This window comes from Equus przewalskii, chromosome 15 (genome assembly GCF_037783145.1).
Source record: "Equus przewalskii isolate Varuska chromosome 15, EquPr2, whole genome shotgun sequence".
NCBI classification, from domain to species: Eukaryota; Metazoa; Chordata; class Mammalia; order Perissodactyla; family Equidae; genus Equus; species Equus przewalskii.
In genome coordinates this window covers 60,974,906-60,998,768 of record NC_091845.1, presented here as the reverse complement: position 1 = coordinate 60,998,768, position 23,863 = coordinate 60,974,906, and the positions used below count along the sequence as shown (strand labels likewise).

At 37.6% G+C, this 23,863-nt stretch overlaps 1 protein-coding gene across 7 annotated transcripts in view; it reads left to right on the top strand.

The window, feature by feature from the left end:
* The window catches only part of LOC103555851 (ubiquitin-conjugating enzyme E2 E2), a 343,281-nt gene that overhangs the window by 253,491 nt on the left and 65,927 nt on the right, over positions 1-23,863 (top strand). For 4 of the 7 annotated variants that reach the window (XM_070577491.1, XM_070577492.1, XM_070577493.1 and 1 more), the window contains exon 4: positions 11,275-11,407. The exons of 2 other annotated variants lie outside the window; for them this stretch is intronic. In XM_070577491.1, coding sequence (XP_070433592.1) covers positions 11,275-11,407 — 133 coding nt within the window. Of the gene's footprint in view, positions 1-11,274; positions 11,408-23,863 lie in introns of those variants that run through there. One more of the 7 variants, XR_011527546.1, reaches the window with a different exon arrangement.

Here is a 23,863-nt window from a genome sequence, read left to right as displayed (position 1 = left end):
GGAAATTTTAAATAATAAAGAAACGTTACTTGCTATGTGGGCTAGCTCGAGGTGCCAAAATTGTTCTTACAGTACAGATAAGAGAGGCTGATTCTGGAAGCCCTGAGTACCTTTCTTTTCATTTCTCACAGAGAATGGAGAAAAATCACGAGAGTTGGGGTGGGAGGTAGACAATAAAAGCAGTGTTGCAAGAGGTGGTAGGTTTGCTACAGACTAAAGAGAGTAGTCAAAGATCACTATTTCTAGTTTGAAAAGCTGAAGAAAAAAAAAAGGAATTTGATAGCTGAGGTAAAAATGGCTGTTGACCAAACTTCTGAATCTGCTCCTTGAAGCATGCCCAGAATGAAAAGGTAAAAGAAAACCCAGATAGTGGTCTTGATCTCTGGTCTCCTATCTTAAACATGGCAGTTTATCAAAATGTTAACCATACAGTTTTTCCAGTTGAATCTTCATATCTGAGTTGGCAGCAGTTGTGATGTAGTAAAAGCCTCTTCTTAGGATCAGAGAGCTCAGCTTTTCTTCTGTGAGTGTGGTCTTGGGCAAAGCACTTCATTTTGTGGACCTTTAATTTTATCACTTTTTTTTTATTTTTCCTTTTTATCCCCAAAGCCCCCTGGTACATAGTTGTGTATTTTTAGTTGTAGGTCCTGCCAGTTGTGGCATGTGGAATGCTGCCTCAGCATGGCTTGATGAGTGGTGCCATGTCCGCACCCAGGATTTGAACCGGCGAAACCCTGGGCCGCTGAAGCAGAAGGTGTGAACTTAACCACTTAGCCACGGGGCCGGCCCCCAATTTTATCGCTTTTGAAATGAAGGCTTTGGATAGAAATGATTTTCAGTGGGGGAGGAGCTTTTCATTTTTTCATATTATCCCTTCCTTTTCCCTTCCTCCTCCCCCATATACATGCCAAGAATCACTTTTTTCTGCAAGAAGAGAGTATGTTGAAAAGGAAAAAAAAGGCTGAGGATAACTCAATTAACTTATTTCTGGAGTCCTTTCAGCTGACTAAAGGATTAAAAATTCTATAATTTAGTATTTTAAGTAAGTCTGATTGATTTTTATGCCTAATTGTCTAACTCAGTGGAATTCCAGTCCAGTTCTAATGCTTACTTCTGTGTTATGAAGAAGTTGAGCTAGATGATTTCTAAAGTCTTTATAATTGTAATCTTATTTCTAACAGGCCAGCCCTGATAGTCTAGTGGTTAAGATTCAGCACTCTCACCTCCTCTGCAGCCCAGGGTTTGTTTCCCAGTCAGGGACCTACACTACCTGTCTGTTGGTTGTCATACTATAGTAGGTGTGTGTTACTGTGATGCTGAAAGTTATGCTACTGGTATTTCAATTACTAGCAGGGTTACCCATGGTAGACAGGTTTCAGTGGAGCTTCCAGGCTAAGGCAGACTAGGAAGAAGGACCTGGCCACCCACTTCTGAGAAGATTGGCCATGAAACCCTGTGAATAGCAGTGGAGCATTGTCTGATGTAGCGCTGGAAGGTGAGAGGAGGGCACATAAAGATCGAGCAGGGCTCTGCTCTGCTTTGCACAGAGTTGCTAGGGTTCAGAATTGACTTGACAGCACTAAAAACAAATTTATAACAACCCACATACATAAAATAAGATTTGGTTCTTTTTGATTCTGTGACTTATCTTTGTGCTTACGCGTGAACAAATGTAGCTCAGAAAGAAAAGGAAGATTATATAGTTTTTCCCTGTAGTCTTCCTTCCTGCTTCACAGTTTTTCTGCTTCTCTCTGCTCACTGTTTCGCAGTTATGTCTCTTAAAGTTTTAAATCTGTTGCAAAATTGTCCACTCACTGAGCTATATCACACACTGGGAAAAATAAATACACACACACCCCTATACATAATATAGAAAGAGGCAAGGAAGGTTAAGATGTCATAAACTTACCGAGGGAATCTTCCTTCCTCAATAACTTATTGAAGACTAGTTTACTCACTGAGTGTACTATCTTGCTAGCCTACTACCTTCCCTGGGAAAAGAAAGTACTATGATTATTAAGCAGTATTATTTTTTGTTTAAAATCCTCTTTTCCTCCCATTTCTTTCTCTCTGCCAAGTTGTTGACACTGTTAACAAAGGGTACAAAGTAGATGACAGTAGTAACTGTAAAGTAAGATTTGGTAAAAGATAAGTATAGTCAAATGAAATCATTTGTTTTTTCATCTGTCCATCTCAAATCTGGAAAGTATGATTGAGGGTATAGAAATTCTTCCCATTTATTGAGCACTCATTGACCAAAAGTATAAAATAATTTTTTTTCTTAGAATTCTTCAAGAATAAGGACCAGACCCATAAGGACTAGAAAGAAACTGTATGAAGGGGGAAATCTTTTTTTTTTTTTTTTTTAAGATTTTTATTTTTTCCTTTTTCTCCCCAAAGCCCCCCGGTACATAGTTGTATATTCTTCGTTGTGGGTCCTTCCAGTTGTGGCATGTGGGATGCTGCCTCAGCGTGGTTTGATGAGCAGTGCCATGTCCGCACCCAGGATTCGAACCAACGAAACACTGGGCCGCCTGCAGTGGAGTGCGCAAACTTAACCACTCGACCACAGGGCCAGCCACTGCAGGGGGAAATCTTAACATCCAGTTCTGCTTGGAGCTTAGTATATGAAATGGGTCTTTTCTATTGGCACCATTATATCCTAACTTCCTAAGATGTTATAGTACACTTTGATGGCATTGGTCTTTTTAAAAATATTACTGGATACAAACATAGGGAACCTCAGGAGTTCCATTCTCCATTTGTCTTCTCAAGAGCTATGATCCTGGCCTGTTTTCTCAACACCTTCTTGGCCACAGGAGATGCCCTTTCACTATCAGAATGAGTTCTTTGTTCGTGTGATCTAGATAATGTTGTTGCTTAGTATTCCTTCTTTCCCTAGTATTAAAGGCCCCATAAATAACTGTTTTTATAATGCTGTGTTTGCATAGAATGTTACCACTTCCAAAGAAGAACTTAACCTTTGGGACTAATGAAGATGTCCTGGAGGACAATGCAGATAAGGCCTAAAGGACGAATAGAATGCTCAGACCTGCAGAGCATCTAATCCAAAAGCCAGTAGGCAGTAAAGAGCCCAGCTCCCTTGCAAGTTCAAGTCATTCAAGTATGATTGGAGAATGGAGTTTGAGGAGAGGGAGGGATGAAGCCAGAGATGTAAGCTGGAGCCAGATCTTTGTGAAAGACTTTGGATGCTACAAAGGAATTTGGACTTGATCTTGAAGGTATTAAGAAGTCAGAGAAAGCAGGGAAACAAAAGTTCCTGTTTAAAAGATTTTCTAGAGATTGTCCTCTCTGCAGTTTGGTGGTGCGATTGGAGGAAAGCAAGACTGGAGGCAGAGAAGCCACAGACGATGCTGGTGCCGTCGTCTGAGTGACAGCTCATGCAGCTGGTAGACAGACAACAGAGATATTATGGAGTAAGATTTGGGGGAATTGAGAGGAGGAGAGAAGGAGGAAGCATAGTCAAGGCTGACTCTCAGGTTTCTGACCAGACTAGAGACTCTGTAAGTGTTCGGTAGGTTGATTGTCAAAGGTGGATAATGAGAGAATTTCTCACTGGAACGAAGGTAAGAGAACAAGGTGGCTGAGGGAAGAGACCCTTAGGGAGGCAGATATTCAAGAGGTGTCGTGGAAGAAAACAGAAGAATTGGAGTAGTAGCCTAAATTAGAGGGAGGCTCTTGGAGAGATACCTGGGCAAGGGAGTTTTTCAGGAATCAGGGTGGAAGCTGCAGAGAGTTTCGGTAAAATGAAGACAAAAAGCTCTGTTGGATTTAGCAACAAATAGGTCAGCCCATGGCTTTGAGAACACTTGGAAACAATTTCCTCCTTGAATCTCCCCACCCCCACATGTTTTTTCTCGTTTCATTCAGGCAGTTTGGTGGCATTTCCCCTCTTCAACTGCCGTTTTTGCTATCCTTATCTGTAACTGATCTGGGCCATATTTTCTTTTCTTTTTTTTTTTCCTACTTTTTTTCACCAAATCCCCCCAGTACATAGTTGTACATTTTAGTTGTGGGTTCTTCTAGTTGTGACATGTGGGACGCCGCCTCAGCATGGCCTAATGAGCAGTGCCATGTCCATGCCCAGGATCCAAACCGGCGAAACCTTGGGCCACCAAAGAGGAGTGGGCAAACTCAACCACTGGGCCACAGGGCCGGCCCCCATATTTTCTTTTAAGGGATGGGAACTACCCTTTCCTTACAGTCTGACACTAGAGAAACACATACATTTTTACCTTGTAAGCCTGAAGCTCAGTATTCCTGCAGCTATTTACTTGTAAAGGGACTTTGGACATAGGTGCAACGTATCATTTGTGTGTTAACACTGTGCCTCCCCTCTAGAAGGGATGAATTCAGCTACATGGAGGCTGACATATAAGCAGGGATTGCTAGAGCTCCTGAGAAATCGTCTTGGAGCCAGGATCCCCACATTGCCTGCGCATCCTTCCTCTTCACCTCTCTCAGAATCAGTGTTAAACGAAAAAGAAGCAGACACGGCCAAAACTCTTAGTCTTAGAGTCATAACTGTGGCATGCACATTGAAAGTATTCAGGTATATTTAAAGCATTTTGTAATGTTAAAGACAAGGAGTGCTTAGTCCTTTTCAGCATTTTTATTGTAAATGTGTAATACTTCATATATATGTAAGGGCTCATTCACTGTAGGCAGCAGCATGGAAAGCTGAACACAGTTTGTAACGCTTCTCCAACAGGATTTCTCCAAGCAGCAACTTTGGACCTTCAACTAATTTGTAATTTGCTAACTGATATTTGCATTTTGACAGATTTATCTAATTGCATTTTATTTTGAAATTGAACTCTGTTGTGTTTTTCTTCTTTAAAAAATAAAATCTGAAAATTAAAAAAATTAACGATATTGATCATTAAGAATACTGCAAGTGGGAAAACATTGCTTAATAATCTCATATAAATAAAAATCCTAATGTTAAATAAACATTCCATTCAGTGAAAAATTGGATTTCCTGAGAGTAGCAGCTATGAATTCTGATGATTTCCAAAGTTCTTCCCTATCTAAGTACACATCATAAGGCTGGGTTGCAGGATGATGATGATGATTAATGCACAGGTCTTGGTAGCCTGTTTTCTAGTCCTGGGGTCTTGAAGCTCTTCGTATAAAATCACCAGACAGTTAACCTTTTGAGTGTGTTGGTGAACTTCTGTATCATCCACAAGGCATAACCACAACCACAATAGTAGCTAACATTTGGAAGCTTACTGTTTGGGCCCTTAAAGTCCCCGTTTTCCAAGCTCTGTGAGTACAGTTCTACTGAAACTTCACAGTTGCTCCATGAGGTTGCTCCATTTTGCAGATGAAGCAACTAAGGCATTGAAAGATTGCATATTTACCAGTGTTGTAGAGATTTTCAGTGGCAGGGCTAGGATTCACACAGGCAGGTATGGGTCAAAGCCTATTCATGTTCTTCAGCACCCCCTCTATGATACAAGTGTTCTCTGGCACCAACTTTTTTTTTTTTTTTTTTTTTTTGGCGAGGAAGATTGGCCCTGAGCTAACATCTGTGCCAGTCTTCCTCTATTTTTTGTATGTAGGCTGCTGCCACAGCATGGCTTTACAAGCAGTGGTCTGTGCACAGGATCCAAACCCACAAACCCTGGGCCGCCAAAGCAGAGCACACGAACTTAACCACTACACCATCGGGCCAGCCCCCACCAACTTTTATTTGATCAACTTAAGGGCGAAGCAATCACTAAAAATATAAAACAGTCTGCAGCATCTGCTTCTTTGAGCCAAAGTATGTAAAAGTCCCTTCTTCTCTTTTGTATAAACCCAAATAATTCTAACATATTAAAGAAATATTGTGGTTGGTATGGGCTGCTAGAGTCTCTAGATCTACACTGTCCAATATATGTGACCACTAGCCACATGGAGCTATTTAGTTTAAATTCGTTAACATCAAGTGAAATTGAAAATCGACTTCCTCATTCTCACTAGCCTCATTTCAAGTTCCGAATGGCTGCCTGTGGCTAGTGATTACCATTTTGGGTAGGGATAAGAGCTAGAACATTTTCATTATCACAGAAGGTTTATTGGACAGCGCTGCTCTAAAATAGTACTGTCAAATAGAAATATAATGTGAGCTGTGTAATTTTAAATTTTCTAGTAGCCACATTAAAAGAAATAAGAAGTTGGTGAAGTTCATTTTAGTATATTTTTAGCCCAATATATCCCAAATATTATCATTTCAATGTGTAATTAACAAAAAGTAATGATTGTTATAGAAATTTGATAATATTTTACGTTTTGCCTTTACAGCACATCTCAGTTTGCACTAGTCACTTTTCAAGTGCTCAATAGCTGCATGTACCATATTGTACATCACAGTTCTGAATTTTTATACCAGGATTTCTCGACTGGGACATATATCAAAGTAGGAGTGAGACAGAGGGCTGTGTAGTTCAAGAGCCACTGCTATAAGCTTTGGGATTGCAAGTGGTGCAGACATCCCATTTCTAAGATGAGAGAGGAGGCCAGATTGCTAAGACTCAAACTATGTATTAGGGAGGTAATACTAGTTTTAAATGCATTTTAAAACAATCTGTTTTCCAGATAGTTTGTTACTACTAGTATTTTCTTAAAAAGACACATTTTGAAAGCATAAACCAACTGAGAGTGATAATGTTAGCTATGTTATTTAATCCACTGTTAATAACTGCATAGACAGCTGACTGACTTCAAAGAACCAATGAAATTTGTAGTTTTGACTGGGAGCCAGATAAAACTTGGAATGGGCACAAATTGAATGTCAGTTTTCTAAAGATATTGCCCACTTTTATTTAGTATGTCCTGCCTTCTCCTTCTGAGTTCCTTCTTTGGTGGCACTATTTGGTGACTCCTTATTTAGCCTAATTATATAGCTATGATTATCATTCGTGGAAGATCACCTCAAAATTTCTCAAAGTAGCTCAGAGAAATTATATCTTCTTATTTGGGAAATGTGTCTGTGCACATTGTTTCATAACTGTATTCTCCTGTGTGTATTTTTTAAACTAGATTTCTTCATCTGCCTTGAAGTAATGTAACTACAAACCTATAATTTACTTTTAAGCTCTTCCTTCTGATAAACTTATCTATTCATATTGGGTCTAATTATAGCTCAGGGCATAAGCATGTGTATTATTCATATGAATGAGTGAGCCTGTCTGGCAGCAAGGGGCTGTTGCCAAAGCTTTATTGTCAACTGGCCTGACTCTGTTCTGTCTGTCAGCTTCAGGAGAGGTAGATAGAGGGGAAGATGGGGCAGGAATGCAGTATTCTGGTCCCTTAGAGCACTGCTTCTCAGTATATTTCAACACTTGCAAAAAACTTGGCTAACTGTGATTTTACCTTAGTTTTTCACTTAATCTTTTCTTTTAAATAAGAAATCAAACACTAGAGAGAAAATTGATCTCTCCTTCATTCCCCGTCTCCAGATTTATTTCCTCCCATCCTCCACTCTACCTTTTCTCTCTTCCTTGGGCAACCACGGCCATGGTTATGCAGTTCGTTTCTTCAATTCATTTCTTAAAAGACTTTGACTTAGATATGTATCCATAAACAATATAAAATATTGTTTTGTTTCTATTTTATACAGTAGGATCACACTGTACATATGCTGCAACTTGCTGTTCTCAGATAACATTTTTAGATACTTTTTCTAACACATAGGTTATGAGACTACTAATAAAACACAAAACTCCTGAATCCACCATACATACTGAGAAGAAAACATTACCAGAACTTTTGACTCTCCTGTCTACTACTCCTCCACCCTCTGATTCCACCCAGGAAACAATTCTTTTGAACTTTGTTGTCGTTCATTTTCTTGCCTTACCACATATGTATGTATCCCTCAGCAATGTAATTTCTTGTTTGCTTGTTTTTAAACTTTGTAGAAACAGTATCATATTGTATATATTCTTTTTAGACTTGCTTTTTTGTTCAATATGATATTTTTAAGACTCATCCAAGTTAATCTATATATCTTCGTTGCTGTATAGTGTTCCTTTAGGTGAAATTTATCCATTTTTCTCTCCACGGACATTTGTGTTGTTTCCAACTTTGCTGTTCCAAATAGTGCTTCCGTGAAGATTCTTGTATATGTCTTGTGTACACACGTGTAAGAATTTCTCTGAGGAACGTACCTAGGAACGCAATTGCTGTGTTGTAATGTAGAAGTGTATATATTCAACTTCACTAGATAAGTCCACATTCTTATCCAAAGTGATTGAACACATTCATCGGCAATGCATAGGAGTTCTTGATTTTCCATATCCTCATCAACACTTGGTTTTGTCAGGCAAATATTTTTGCCTATGTATTTTGTAAAATAATATTGAATTGTAGTTTTAAATTCCATTTCCCTAATTTTAATGAGATTAGCATTTCTCGTAAGGTTATTGGCCATTCATGTTTCCTCTTTTTGAAATGCCTATTTATGTCTTTTCTAATGGATTGTTAGTCTTTTTCTTATTCATAGTCTTTTTCTCATTCATAGCAATTAGTATATTCTGGACATTAGAATCTGGTCAATTTTATATGTTCCAAATATCTTTTCTCAGTTTGTGACTTGTCACTCTCTTTAGTCAAACTGAAACTCTGTAACTTTAGACTTTTACATTTAAGTGCTTAATCCATCTGCAACAGAGTTTGGTATATTTATTGAAGTAGAAATCCAATTTCTCTATTTTGTAAATACGGAAACCGTTTTCTTAGCCCCATCAGTTCTGACATGTATTATATTTTCATATGTGTATGGAACAATTTGAGGAGTTTCTTTGTGCTTCCGAACGTTTTAGAATCAAGTTGTCACGTTTTATTTGTTTGTTTATTTATTTATTTATTTATTTATTTAGAGGAAGATTAGCCCTGAGCTAACTGCTGTCAATTCTCCTCTTTTCACTGAGGAAGACTGGCCCTGAGCTAACATCCATGCCCATCTTCCTCCACCCTATATGTGGGACGCCTACCACATTATGGCTTGCCAAGCAGTGCCATCCATGTCCACACCCAGGATCTAAACCGGCGAACCCCAGACCGCTGAAGCAGATCGTACACACTTAACTGCTGCACCACCAGACCAGCCCCTCAAGTTGTATTTTTAAAATATCTGTTAGACTTTTGATTGGAATTGACATTGGATCAATTTGAGGAAAATTGACATGCATAGGATACTGGGTCTTTCTACCCATAAACTTGATATCTCCCTCCATTTGTTTAATCCTACAGAATGTATTTCAATAAGTTTTATAATTTTCTCCATAAAAATCTTAGATATTTTTAATGAAATTTATTTGTAGGTTCCTTATATTATTAATACTATTGTAAAAGGTATTTTAAATTACATTTCTAATTTTGTTGGTGTATTGAAATGCGGTTGATTTTTGCATAATGATCTTCTATCCACCCTGTTTGCTAACCCCTTTTATTAAGTTTAATAATTTGTATATAGATTTTGAGAGTTTTTTTCTGTGTACCTAAATACTGCAAATGCTAATGGTCTTATTTCTTCCATGCCAATCCATATACCTTTTGTTTTTTTCCTTTGTGTCTTTTATACCTTGGTGACTATGATCTCTAGTATAATGATGATTAGAAGTGGATATAGTGGACATCCTTGTCTGGTTCCTCAGTTTATTTGTTTTTTTTAGATTTTTTATTTTCTCTTTTTCTCCCCAAAGACCCCTGGTACATAGTTGTATATTTTTAGTTGTGGGTCCTTCCAGTTGTGGAATATGGAACACCGCCTCAGCATGGCCTGACAAGCGGTGCCATATCCGAGCCCAGGATCCGAACCAGCAAAACCCCAGGCTGCCACAGCGGAGTGCACAAACTTGACCACTCGGCCATGGAGCCAGCCCCTCCTCAGTTTTTTAAAGCATGTGCTTTTAATATTTTACCATTGAATATATTAGCTGCTGTGAGGTTTTTGGTAGATGCCCTTTATCAGGTTAAAGAAGTTTCCTTCTATTCCAATTTTGCTAAGAGTTTTTATCATAAATGGCTATTGTCAAAGCCTATTTCGTGCTTTTCCTGAACCTATTGAGATTATCATTTTTTTCTAGTTTAATCTGTTAGTGAGGTAAATTACAGTAATAATTTTTTATCATTAAACTATCCTTGCATTCCCAGAATAATCCCAACTTGGTTAAGATGCATGCTTTTTTGATACACTGCTCAACAGTGAATTTTTTGTAGATACAAACTAATTTTGAAATGAGAGAATAGAAGCTAAATATTTATTGATGATAAAATCTTTCCCAAGCACCTTAACAGGATTGCCCACTTTGCTACAGGTGTGAGGAGAATTTCTGGCTATTAGATGTAGGTATCAGCTTGATGTAGCAGAAAGAACACTGAAAAACTAAATTAAAATCTCATTTTGCTGTTCTGTTCACCTAAGAGAATGAATACAATTCAGGTGGCTTGTGTGGGCCTTATTTTCCTCAGTTAGTTTCTCTGACACTAAGGTATATGTTTGCTGCTTGTGGCCATGTGGCATCCCTTTCTTTGCTATTAATCCATCATCATCCAACAAACATTTACTTACTAGGCACTAAAATCAAGGCAAAAATCTGTTCCCCATGGAACTTCTAGGGAGGGACAGAAAAAATAAACATTGCAAAACAGTTATAAAACAAAATGATAATCTTATCTTTGACAGACCATACTAGTTGTGACGTGGGGGGTGGAGGGCTAGGCAGAGATTCTTTGGGCAGAGAGAGAAAAAAGAGATTTTAGATGAAATATGATACTTGGGCTGAGTTTTATGGATAATGAATGTTTACTGATCTCCGTGAACCTCATTTGTGTTCTCAGTTCTTAATAAAGGAATTAGACTGGTTTTTTTTCTCTAGCAGCCCTTCTGGCTTTGAAAATCTCTCTTTTTGACCCTTTGACTATATCACTCTTTTCAGGACCTCACAAATAATTTTGTGCTTTACTAAATATTTGTGCTCCTGCCTCTGACCTATGGCCCTTAGAATCTTTTGTTCCATAGGTTTAGGGTTGTGAATGGCAAAACAGAATCTTCTTGGTTCTGTTTTATTAAGTAGTACCAACATATTTCATTTATAGAATATTGATGATATTGACATGAGTCATCATGTAGAATTAACCTATTAACTTTGTTGTGTTTTCATGAAATTGCTCGATTTACTGTTACCATAAATAGATTTTTTTTTAATTTCAGGCTTTATATAATCTCTAAGCACATTTCATTTGTATGTCTTATTTCAGTGCTGGACCCAAAGGAGACAACATTTATGAATGGAGGTCAACTATATTGGGACCCCCAGGATCTGTCTATGAAGGAGGGGTGTTCTTTCTTGACATTACCTTTTCACCAGACTATCCGTTTAAACCCCCTAAGGTCAGTATGAAGTATTCATCCGTTTTTAGCAATATGTATTGTTGTATATGTATACACATATACATATTCTTAAATATACATGTGTAGGAGTGCATGTCTATTCTGTTAACATAGACAGCTTCCCAGGGCTGATTGTATGTAAAAGGAAACAGAATGTGAAAAATTATAAATTATTCCCCCATGCCAGCCCTTTACTCATACTGCATTGTTTTTTTCTCCTTCTCTCTCAGAGTCTCCTTTCTCTGGTATGTGTTTTAATCTAACATAAGACAGCATGTTAGGGATGGAAGTAGGGGAGTGAGGTTGTGCAAGTGCCAGCCCTAGAGCCAAGAGAACCAGACACAGTGTGAAGCTGGAGCCAGGCTAAAGGAGGAGAGAGCCCCACCAAGGTGAGGGTTATGGCACTAGCAATGGAGCTTTGAGTTTTGGTGCCTCATGGTTCAGCTGCTCACATGAAGTACACACACACTAGAATGGAAAGTTTGACCACAAATACTTAAAAATGAGGCTAAGAAAATTCACTAAGGAAGTATTTATAATAGTCCATTAATATAAATGATTAATTAATGAAAGGTCATATGTAAATGACTGAAGAAATTGCAAGAGTACTGTGTAATCAGAACATGGGAGAATTTGCACTTATTTAAGACAAGATTATATACCTTAAGAATTCTTCACAGTCCTTTCTACTGACTTAAGTCAGTCATTTGACAAGTTTAAATTTGTTTTCCACTTTGGAAAGGAAATGACCCTGAAGACACTGACTCTGTGTTTTGGCCATCAAGAAAGAATTCTCATTTGACCCGACTTAACCTCCCAGTGCAGAGGAAAGTAAAACTTATTTGAGTTGTAGGTTGGAGTAAACAATTTTAAAAAGCAAGAATAAGAGGGTACCTTCATCATAACTTTCTGTAATTCCTCTCCCACCTTCTCACCTTTACTCTTTCTTTCCTCTCTCTTCCTTTCTTTTTTCCTTTCCATTGGTGCTTGGATATTGTTTTGATATCAAAGAAAAAAGTAATAACTATAATTTTACCAAAGAGGAAACCAAGGCACAGAGAAACTAAGTAACTTACCCAGCATTTTGCAGCAAGCAAGTAGTGGTGTCAGGATTTGAACCCAGGAAATCTGGCTCCAAAGCCCATGCTCCTTTCTACTTTACACTATAAATTTTATCCAAGCTGCCAGGACTGGTGGCACTGATGTTCACCCAGAGTTGCATTTGGTAGGTTTTCAGTGACAAGGCCATAGTGTATCTAATACTTAATTTCTTCTTTTACCGGATGGGAACCTTATGTCTTTTCTTTCTACTTTGGACCAGCCCATAAATCACCTGGAGTACCTGTTACACTGCCAGTGATGTGAGGACCTTTCTCTGACAGCCTCTTCAGTAAAGGAAGTACAGAGTAGGGAAGAGGAGGGAAAACTCAAATCAGGCAGTTGTGCTGCGTGTAAGTCTGGTGTAGTCTGTTCTATGAAATATACCACTCAGAAAATGTGCGGGTGTGTCCAAGTTTTGGGTGACAGAAATGTGTAGATTAAACAAAGCTAGAAGGGGGAACTAATAAGTTAGATAAAATAATTCCATTTCCAAAAAGGCCTCAATGAACTGGAAGGATGATCCAAAACTAACGAGATGGAATTTAACACCCACTACATGTGTGGCATTTCATTGAGAATCAGAAAGAAATCATGATACAAGATAGGAAAGAGAAACCTACTTTATTTTCATATAAATAAAATTGGTGGGCTTATGGCTAACTAAAATTCTGTGGGAACTAGAGGTTCTTGAAGCCTCAGGAGACATTTTCGGGAATACAAGCTCCAGAACTCTGAACCAGTCACATTGTATCTGGAGTGCCTCATTCACCTCTAAACTTCTCATTTTAAGGACAAACAGGAATATGCTGGGGAGAGAGAGAGTTATTAACATTCTTGAGTTTCTTCACTGAGTCAAGCACTGTTGTGGGCATCAGCTGTGCCAACTCATCTCTTCTCCAAAATACCCTAGGAAGGCTAGGATATTCCCTTTCACAGATGAGGAAACTTAGATGAGGTTTGCCAATAATAGACAACCAAAAATCTGCTGAACTGTGACTGCAGGACTATGTAGTTTCCAGTGAATTATACACATTTACCCTGGAGATGTTTACTAGTAAAAATAGGACATAAGAGGAATGTGATATCTGTCCGCAAATGTTTCAGGAACTGTGGTGTGGGTTGGGGTTAGACTTTATCCTGGATGGCTGGATGGGACAGAAATAGAAGCAGGAGGGTGTCAGTTACAGAGAAGTAGATTTCAGTTCTGTGTGAGGAAAATCTGACCCATAGCTGGGCAGTCTGCTTTGAATAGCTCTACTTCTGAGACACTGAGCTTCCCTTTACTGAGAGTGTTCCCAAAAAAAGCTGATTAGTACCTGTCAAGGGTAAAAACAAAAAAAATTAAATCCTTCCACAAAAATTATTTGATTAGACAGTCTCTTGGGACAAATAAAGATCAATCTTTGCTAACTGAAATCACAATTTAAATGTCCATTTATTAGAAACTTGTGGGAAGTTTTTCAAAGCAAATTATCACTACCTACTTTATCAGTTTTAGAAATCAAATTTTATGGACAGGTATGTTATTCTCAGGGCGAAAAGTTTGTGGGTGTCTTGTTAACTAAAAGAAAGACTTTTATTATTAATAGTTTTAGAGTACCATGCCCATGCCTTTCAAGTCTTCTATTACCCTAAATAGGCCATTTGTGGGGTTAAGTCTTGGTTTTTTTCTCTGTTGCCTTCATCCTTTGTTCTTTTCCCAATGACCTTATCCACACATTTCAATTCGTGCAACATTTCCCATTACTGTGAAGAAAGGACCAGAACAGCTGTAGGTGTCAGGGAGAATTGTTGGTGGAGCAGAGGCCCCCAAATGTGATTGGTTATCTAATGGTTATCGACTATCCATACCATAAAATTAGTCAATAGCATGACTGAATCCGTGAGATGACTTTTCCAAAACTCTCATACTCGGAGTCCTTAGTGAGGACTTTTAAACACTCTAGTGCTCAGACAGAGTGCTTAAAGGTCAGCGGAGGGATTTGGATGCCACCTCTCACCACAGGAACTTTTTGGGATTTGGGCTTCATCAATTTGGACATCCTGCACTCTAGTAACTAATCTTTCAAAGTCAGAGATGAGCTATTCCAATAATTTCTTCCAGATTCCACCTTAATTCTAATAAAGCAAGTGAAACAGTTTTTAATTAAGTATGTAACTATTCATTAAACTTAGTATACTAGTTTTAAATACAAGTACAATTTCAAGTACAAGTTGTACTTTCAAATGCTGTATCTCAGTACAATTTTTAGTACATTGATTTTCTTATAAAATCAATATGTTTATGCCTCTTTTACTAAATCTACAGCATTTTTTTGGTATGACATTGTTAATTCTATATGAAGTATCTGATTCCAAGTCTTTCGTTGAATACATAACCACCAATGATAATACTATTTCTCTGGGAAAACATCTGTTTAATTAAACTTTATCTGGAAATGCTATGTTATGGCCAAAAAGAAAAGCATAATAAATTGCTGGTATGTCCCAAAGTTTTTTAATACTGTATTTCTTTTCCAGTATAGACATACATTTTAATATTATAATTCAGATCTCTCTTTATTTGTAACATAGAAATTGCTTTATAGCTTATTGGGGATTACATTTTCTTATTCATATTATAGATAATTATTCCTGTGCTCAAAACCTATACTTTTTTATTTTGAAAGTTTAATGTGTAAGTATTTTAATGTTTTTAACTTTACGGAATCTACATATTTGTTATGGAATAAGAAGTAATTGCAGATAAGCAAAAGGAAAAAATTTATCTATAATCCTAACCCAAAAATTAATTATTCACGCCAGTTTGTATATCTCTTTTGAGATTTTTATTCTGTGCATATGTATGTAAATACATATAAATGTGTTTGTATGCATACACACAAATATATATATGCCTTAAAATTGGGCCATGTTCCCCATGGTTTCAGAATTACTTTTTTACCTACCATTATATTTTCACCCAACACTATACATATATATTTGCAATAAACATATAACTGCATTACAGTTATAAAGGCTACATAGTATTCCATTATATAAATATACCAAATTTAATTAATTTCCTGTGATTGGTCATTTAAGCTCTTGCCAGTATTTCTATTGTAATCAGTGATGTGATGGACATCCTTATAAGTAGGTATTTTATATACGTGCATGATTATTTCCTGAGGTTAAATTTGTTGACATGGAACTTCTGGGTAGATGGGTTTACTACACACATTTGTAGAATTTTGGCGAAGGTTGACAGATTGCCCTCCAGGACCATTGTATCAATTTACATTGTGGCCATCAACATCTGATAGTACAGTACTTCCCTGCACTCCTTGCAGTCTGAGGATTCCTAGTCTTTTTTAATCTCTGCCAGTCCAGTAGATGAAAACTGGTGCCTCATGGTTGCTTTAATTTATATTTATTTGACTACTATATTTATTTGAGATGTGGAGTAGTTTTCATGTACACTCTTGTCCAATTATTTATCTTTTTGTGAATAATATGAAAGTGTTTCTTCTTGAAAATCTCACACTAAATAAAATTAACAAGTGTACTTGAAAAATTCAGAAACAAAATAATGGAATACGTTTTATTACTATATTATTTTTTTCCCACTAAAAACGCTTTGAAAATATTGTGACAACCTCTGTCTAATGTCTTGTGTCTCAGAGATTCTAATGATATACATCCTAACTAAGGAATCATATTAGGTGACAGATCAGATCTTTGTTTTTACAGTAGAAATACGTAGAGGTAGGCTATTCATAATTTTTCTGTCTCTCTGAGGATCTGGATATTTTATGAAAAAAAACGAGCATTCTAAACAGATTTAAGAGCAGGTAGGTAGGAGAATCAAGCATGTTAGTTATTTTTAGTATCTCAGGCAAGCTATGCACAAGACAGACATGCTGTGTCAATGTTCATATCTGTGAGTGGAAAACATCATTTTCTTTGGTAATGGCAAGACAGTATCTTCCAGCAGATATTTTCCAAAAAGGAATGATAAAACTTGTGCCTAAGATGTTTTAGGAAAAAATCTATGTACATATATAGAGGTATTTGTGTGAGAAAAGAATCTCTTTACTATAGGGGCCGGCTCTGTGGCTGAGTGGTTAAGTTCACGCGCTCCGCTGCGGCAGCCCAGGGTTCAGATCCTGGGTGCGGACATGGCACCGCTTGTCAGACCACGTTGAGGCGGCATCCCACATCCCACAACTAGAAGGACCTGCAACTAAGATATACAACTATGTACAAGGGGGGTTTGCGGAGATAAAGCAGAAAAAAAAAAAAATCTCCTTACTATTAATATCTAAAAGCTTTTTATTACAAATTCATCAAAAATTTTATCAAATACATTTTAAAATAAATCTTAATGTAGAGATCATTTCAGAGCAAGTACATTTTGTTTTTATAAAATCTTACTATGGATTGCTTACTAATGAAATGTCAGCTAATAGGAAAGGTCTTAACTGCTTTCAGACAGTGAAATAGATAATTTAGGTCCATCAGATTTTCAAAATCTTCATTTTATTATCCTCATTAGATTTTAACCTTAAATTGGCAGGTCAAGGCTAATCATGAATAAAGTAGCTAATTAGTTATAGTAGCAGCAATGATATCCATCATTTGAAAGCCAGAGAGAGATCTATGACTAAAGTTCAACAGGGAGTTCCACAATTTTATTCCAACTAGGTTAGTATTATTTACTTATTTTTGTTGTTACTGCTTCTGCTAGTGCTCAAAGAAGAAAGTTGGCAGTATCTTCCAGGATTTTCAGAAAGAGCAATGGTTTACATGTGTAAACCTGACTGCCCACTCATTTACTCTGGCCTTGGGGAGAGAACACACAGTTGTCATGGAGTAACATGAACTAACTTGTTTTGACATGAGTTCATACATTCATGTAAAGCCTGACTATGGATCAAGTGCTTTCATATGTATTGAATTGCCTTTGACATCTCCAGTTGTACATCCAACAGTCACCTCCAACTTAGCAGGCCCAAAACCAAACTATTGGTTACACAACCCCACCCCACTCCTGCCAGACCAGCTCCTCCAGTCTTCCCCATCTCAATGAATGGGAACTCCATTCTTCTAGTTGCTAAAGCTAAGAACCTTGCAGTCATCCTTGACTCCTCTCACACCACCTAGCTAGACCAAGTCACCCTTTGCCTTATCCCCCCTGCAATGTATACCCCAACACCAAATGATCCTTTTGTATTGTAAGTCAGATCGTGTCCATTTTCTGCCCAAAACCCCTCAGTGATTCCCAGCTCACTGAATAAAATTACACAAAACTTTATAGGATTACCCTGTTCACAAGATACTTTTCAAAATCACCAGCTATCACTCTTGACTCAAATGCTCTAAACATTCTCCTTCTGCAAGCCTTATCATATGCTCTTCTTGCTGCCTGCATTGTCTTCCCCCAGAATTCACGTGGCTTACTTCGTTTCTCCCTTCAGGTGCCTGCTCAGATGTCACCTTTTCAGAGATCTCTTGTGTGACAACTCCCAACCACCTTGTGCTCCCTATGAGCTTCCCCACCACACTACACTTGATTTTTCTCCATAGCACTTCTCCCTCCTTGTATTATATACTTCTGTTTATGAGTTTATTATATTTCCTTTTCTCCGATTAGCATGTAAGCTCCAAGAGCACAGGGACTTTATCTGTTTTGATGTCGCTTCTGTATTCCCAGCACCTAGAACAATGCCTGGCGATTCAGTGGGCATTCAGTAAAAATATGTTAATTAACTTAATTCATACAACTTTGCCATAGAGACAATATTCATTACCTCCCCACTTCATAGATCAGGAAACTGAGGCCCATGCAAGTTAAGAGGCACAGAGATCACATAGGAAATAGAAGAACTGGCATCTAAACCTAGTTCTAAACTGAACCTTTCATTCCCCAATTATAGAGAAAATTTAAATTGCTCTTAACTCTGAAAGAAGGAACACGTCTTAGATTTTACACTCTGATATAAATTCTATCAGATCATTCTCTAAACCAGGTTTTTTGGATAGAGGTGAAAGAGGTGTTACAAGGAGGAAAGAATGTTAGGAAGAGATTTTGAGTGCCTATCTTTCAGTTTTGCCAAGGGCCCTCTTTCCAGAGGCACCTGGGGCTTTTCTCCATGTGTTCCTAATTCACAGACACAGGTATTACTTCTGTGTTGAACAGTAAATACTGATTTCTGGATTTTACTGGCCTTAAGCGATAGGAGAAATTTGACATTTCACAGGTCATTTTCATGCTTAACTAGTGTCAAAATAGCCTTGTATCCGCAGTATCATGACTGGGCTGTAGTATTGTTTGCATCTCATGAGTCAGTAATTTTTCTTTTTAGTCCATACTGCTTTTTGATAAACCTTTAAAAAATGTCATGCTATACTTTAATGTGAAATTTCGAAGTGAATTTGATGAATAAAAGTAGATCAAAACAGTGTCATTGTCTTCCTGCTTTTAAAACAATATACATTGTTGTATCCATCTGCGTGTCCAACTACCAGTAATTTAAGAATTACTAAGAAGATTGGATTTTGTTTATTTTCAGGCCAAGGAATACCAACTTTATTTGTTCTAAACCAAGTTAAATATGCCTATAAGCTGAGAGGAAATCAGCCATTAGCTGATTCTGGAGAAAGACCTTTCATTTATCATTGTCTCTGAATTTCTTATTGCCCAAACCAAGTTAATCTGTTCAGGTTGGATCAAGTCAGCCACCTGCACCTTTGCACACGCACTGACGGAGTTGGTGTGTAATCAGCCCCTCTGATATCTTCTCACACACCCCTGTCAGAGTCTTGCCATGGAGATGGGGGTTTCAGACAACTTTTTTGCTGTGCCTTTTCATGCTCTGGAACTCCTTTCTCTGTGGAATGTGACCACTCCACGTGGGAGTTGGTGTTTGTTGATATTGGTGTCAGCACAACTGAGAGGAGTGGACAGGCCTGAATTCCTTCACAGAGTATGTTCTTCTACAAGGGGGTTAAATGAACAAAGGAAATTGGAGTGAGACATTCAGATGTTAGGAAAATGAGCTCTCTTGCTGTCACGGCCAGGGAAAGATGACAAGTCATATCAGAGAGAGATGATTTTTCCCAAGAAAGGTTCACAGATCTAGACAAGTGATACTCTCCCCTCAGAAATGATGAGAAAAGAGTGAGGTAACTTCAAGATGAAGTCTTCAGGATCCCAAAAGTCAAAGGGTAGAGATCCACTAGTCCCAGAAAACAGTGAACCTTGGGAACTTTGAGAGAAACACTACAAGTCACAGAAAGTTCAGAGACAATAAGGTGATTTTGAAGGAATAGCCTTGTGAAGAGGGAAACCTGCACAACTGAGCTGGAAGAAGCTTCAAATTTGGCTTTTTTCTAACCTTTTTAGGAAGAAGCCTCCAATGGGACCAGATCAAGACATGGAACAGACACCCTATATTAATTGTCTGTAAATTTAAAAACAAATCATATTTTATCATCCACTTGAGAAACGGGATGGAGAAATGGTATTCTACGTGTAGGAAAAAAATTATTCTCTACTTTATTTAAATGTGTTACTTGTTTGGATAGCTATATGTAATCTTATTTTGTTCAAGCTTGGATAGAGTAGGGAGATCTGAGTTAGTTTTTAAGACTGCCAGCCAAATATCAACCCCTTTATGGCAAATGATCAGTTTTCCTTGATTTTTTCCTTAAAGTTGGAGGTGGATCCCTTGATAAGATAGCAGCCTCCTAGAGATTTGCTCAAGCCAGTCCAAGGAAAATTAAGTAGAGAGAAGGGAATGTTCTCAGTTCCCAGCTGACCAAGATCAGAGTCAGTATGTAATCATGGCTTGTCACTAATTAGGGAGAAGATATGATCAACTGGCCTTTGCAAGTATTATACAGGTCTTGTCCTATAGAAGGTAAGGAGAAAGAAAGTCAGAAGTTAAATGTTGAAATAAAATAGATCTAGGATCAGATAGCTACACTGATTCCTACAGGTGTAGCTATTCTAAGCAGAGAGAGAGAGATTTTTCCTATGGCGTCAGTGTGTTAGCAGAAACTTGCCAAAAATCCTTATAAGTTGGTTGCTTTTTAAAATGTCTATTTTAAGACTAATTTATAAAGCAGAGATTTATTGAGCCCTTACTACTTTTCAGGCCCTTGATATATAAAGATAAGATAAGAGCCCAGGGAAGTATGGAGACAGAAAACAACAGTTAAGGGCTAATATAATAGTCCAAGCTAGAAAATAATCAAGGCTGAGCTTTGGGGATAAAGACAAGGGAACAATATATGAATTCTTTTTTTCATTCCTCTTCTCAATAAATATGTGTGTTCCGTGCACTAGTCCAAATATTGAACATATAGAGGTGCCTGTTCTTGCATAGAGTTTACATACAAGATGTGATAGAACGGGGTTTCTCTACTTCGCCAAGACTGACATTTTGGGCGGGATAGTTTTTTGTTCTGGAGGACTGTCCTTTGCCTTTTAGGATGCATAGCAGCATTCCTGGCCTCTATCCACAAGACACCAACAGCGGTATGTCTCCCTCCCTCCCCATTTTTTGTCCTGTCGAGGTCCTAGGGAGATCACTCATGGTTGAGAAGCACTATTTTGCAATGGCATCTGTATCCACTGGTGACTGATTTGAGACATCTGTGAGGACTCTCTGGTTTCTCATCTGAATGACTAGGTGGGGACATGTTTCCTAACAAGGAACCTATAGGACATGTGGGTGGGAAATGTTCTTTACACAGCTTTACAGATCTGGAGTTCAAGTGAGTGATGTGAGCTAGAGATACAGATTGGGGATTAAAACCCTAAAGTAAATGACTTCATCCATAGAAATGTGCAATTTTCAACCCAAATTCAATTTTTGGAGCTATAAATTTCCAGAATGGGTTTCCCAAAAGAAAGACTGATAATTGAAAAGATTAACAAAACTCACATTTTCTCTTTTTCATTATTTTCTCAGTGTTTTGCGATTGTTATTTTCTGTATACAATATACAATAATGCCTTACAAAATATCATATTCTCATTAAAAAGACTTATCTGTTGTTAATAAGTCATAAAAGCATGAACAGTTAAACCAAATAAATTAATCTTCCCAGAAGTGCCTAAATGAGGACTAAAATAAATCAAAATAATTACCTGTGGTTGACATGTACTCCTGCAAGGGAATGAACTAAATGACCTTCTTCAAGCTCCCCTTTGAGCCTTTCATTTCAGTTTCAAATTCTTTTGACATACAGGTGGCTATGGAGAATTGTGTACTAGACATTATACTGTATTTTTTAATGCCTAGTATTTTATACTAACATTGTATACTGTCCTTTTACACTCATTATCTCACTTGATCTTCTCACTTTGAGAGGCAAGTTTCATTATCACAAGAAACTAAAACTTAGATTAAGTAATGTGATTAGGATCTCATTGCTAATAAGTGCCAGGGCCAGCATTAGAAGTCCTGGCCTCCTGATTTCCAGTCCAGCAATGCCACTCTTCGCACCTGAAGCAGCTGAGCTGTGAAGGGATCTTGCTAACCACACAGTAATTCAGTTTATTGCCAACAGCCATACTTTAGATAACCCTTTGCATTCTTTTCTGTAGTTAATGGAAAACATCCTTTTTGTTTTTATTTTTGTAGAGAATTAGGTTAAATAAGGTTTTTTTATTTTAGCATTTGCCTAATTATAAACCTGTATATGTACAGTGTATTGTGTATTTATGTTTCCCCTATATTTGGCCACTAACTTATTTTAAACTCTATTCTTATAGATTACATAAAACAATAATTTTTTACAACAGAAAAACAATACCTAAAGCAATATGTTTGTTTCAAGTTATTTCCAGTTATTTTTTTTCATTTCTACACTTTTTTTCCTTATCTCCTTTTCTCACTTTAAAACATCACCTCTTCTTTGGTGGTTTGCTTTTAAAATCAGACTAGTCATTTTTAAAAACAGTTTTAAATAGGTGATACACACACACACAGTGAAAAGTTCAAACAGTACAAAGGTATATACTAAAATTAAGTTGTCTTTCCATTGCCTGGCATTTTCATTCCACTCCCAAAGACATCTTTGTTCATGCATTTGCTATTTTAATTTATCATCTTCAAGATTGTCCGATATTCATATATATAGATCAGCTCCATTATATAATATCTCATTGAATGAATGTACCATAATCTATTTAATAAGTTCTCTACAATGAACGTGTAGGTTTTTTCCAATCTTTTGCCATCACAAATAATGCTTCACTAAGTAACTTTGTACGTACTGTCTTTGTGGACTTGTGGAAATATATCTACAGGATAAGTTCCTAGAATTGGAATTGCTAGAACAAAGGATATATGTGTGTTCAATTTTGATAGTGCCCAATTGCTTTCCAAAGAAGTTGTACCAACTTATGCTCTCAACTTAGATGCACCCGCCTTTTCCTTATATCCTCACCAGTGCTATGGCACCACCAAGTATTTGACCTTTACCAATCTGATAGATGGGGAAGAGTGTTTAATTATAATTGCATTTCTCTTCTTATGAGTAAGAATAATACCTTTTCATGTGTCTGAAGGTTTGCCTTTTTCTTATTGAAAAGAAAAAACCTATGCTCTTGACACTTGCCACTCATGTAACTTGATGACACTAAACCCTCTGGAATTTAGTGTTTTCGTCTGTAGAAAGAGAAAATTTCACAATCTCTAAGATTCATTTAATCTTTAACTGTCAGTGATTTGTCACTGCTCTGCTTGAAACTCTTTTAGTGGCTTCCTGTTGCTGGTAGAATAAAGTCCAAACTTCTTCCATTGACCTGCAAGGCCTTCGTGGTCTCTCCACCTGCCTCACCACACTGCAGCCCTCCTCCGCCTCCTTTTAGTTCTTCAGGACCTTAGGATTTGCTGATCCCTTTGCCTGGGACATGTTTGATCCAGTTTTTCGTGTGGGCAACACCTTCTCATTCTTCAGCCCTTATCGTTACTGTTATCTAATGAGAGATGCATTTCTTGACCACCTTATATAAATAGTTCCACACTGGGGCTGGCCCCGTGGCCAAGTGGTTGAGTTCGCGCGCTCCGCTGCAGGCAGCCCAGTGCTTCGTTGGTTTGGGTCCTGGGCGCGGACATGACACTGCTCATCAAACCACGCTGAGGCGGCGTCCCACGTACCACAACTAGAAGGACCCACAGCCAAGAATATACAACTATGTACCAGGGGGGCTTTGGAGAGAAAAAGGAAAAAAAAAAAAAAAATCTAAAAAAAAAAAAAAATAGTTCCACACTGGTTGTTTTCCAGCATATCAACCTGATAACCTCTTTCATGAATCTTTTCATAATATAACATTTATACTTATTTGTTGGTTGGTTTT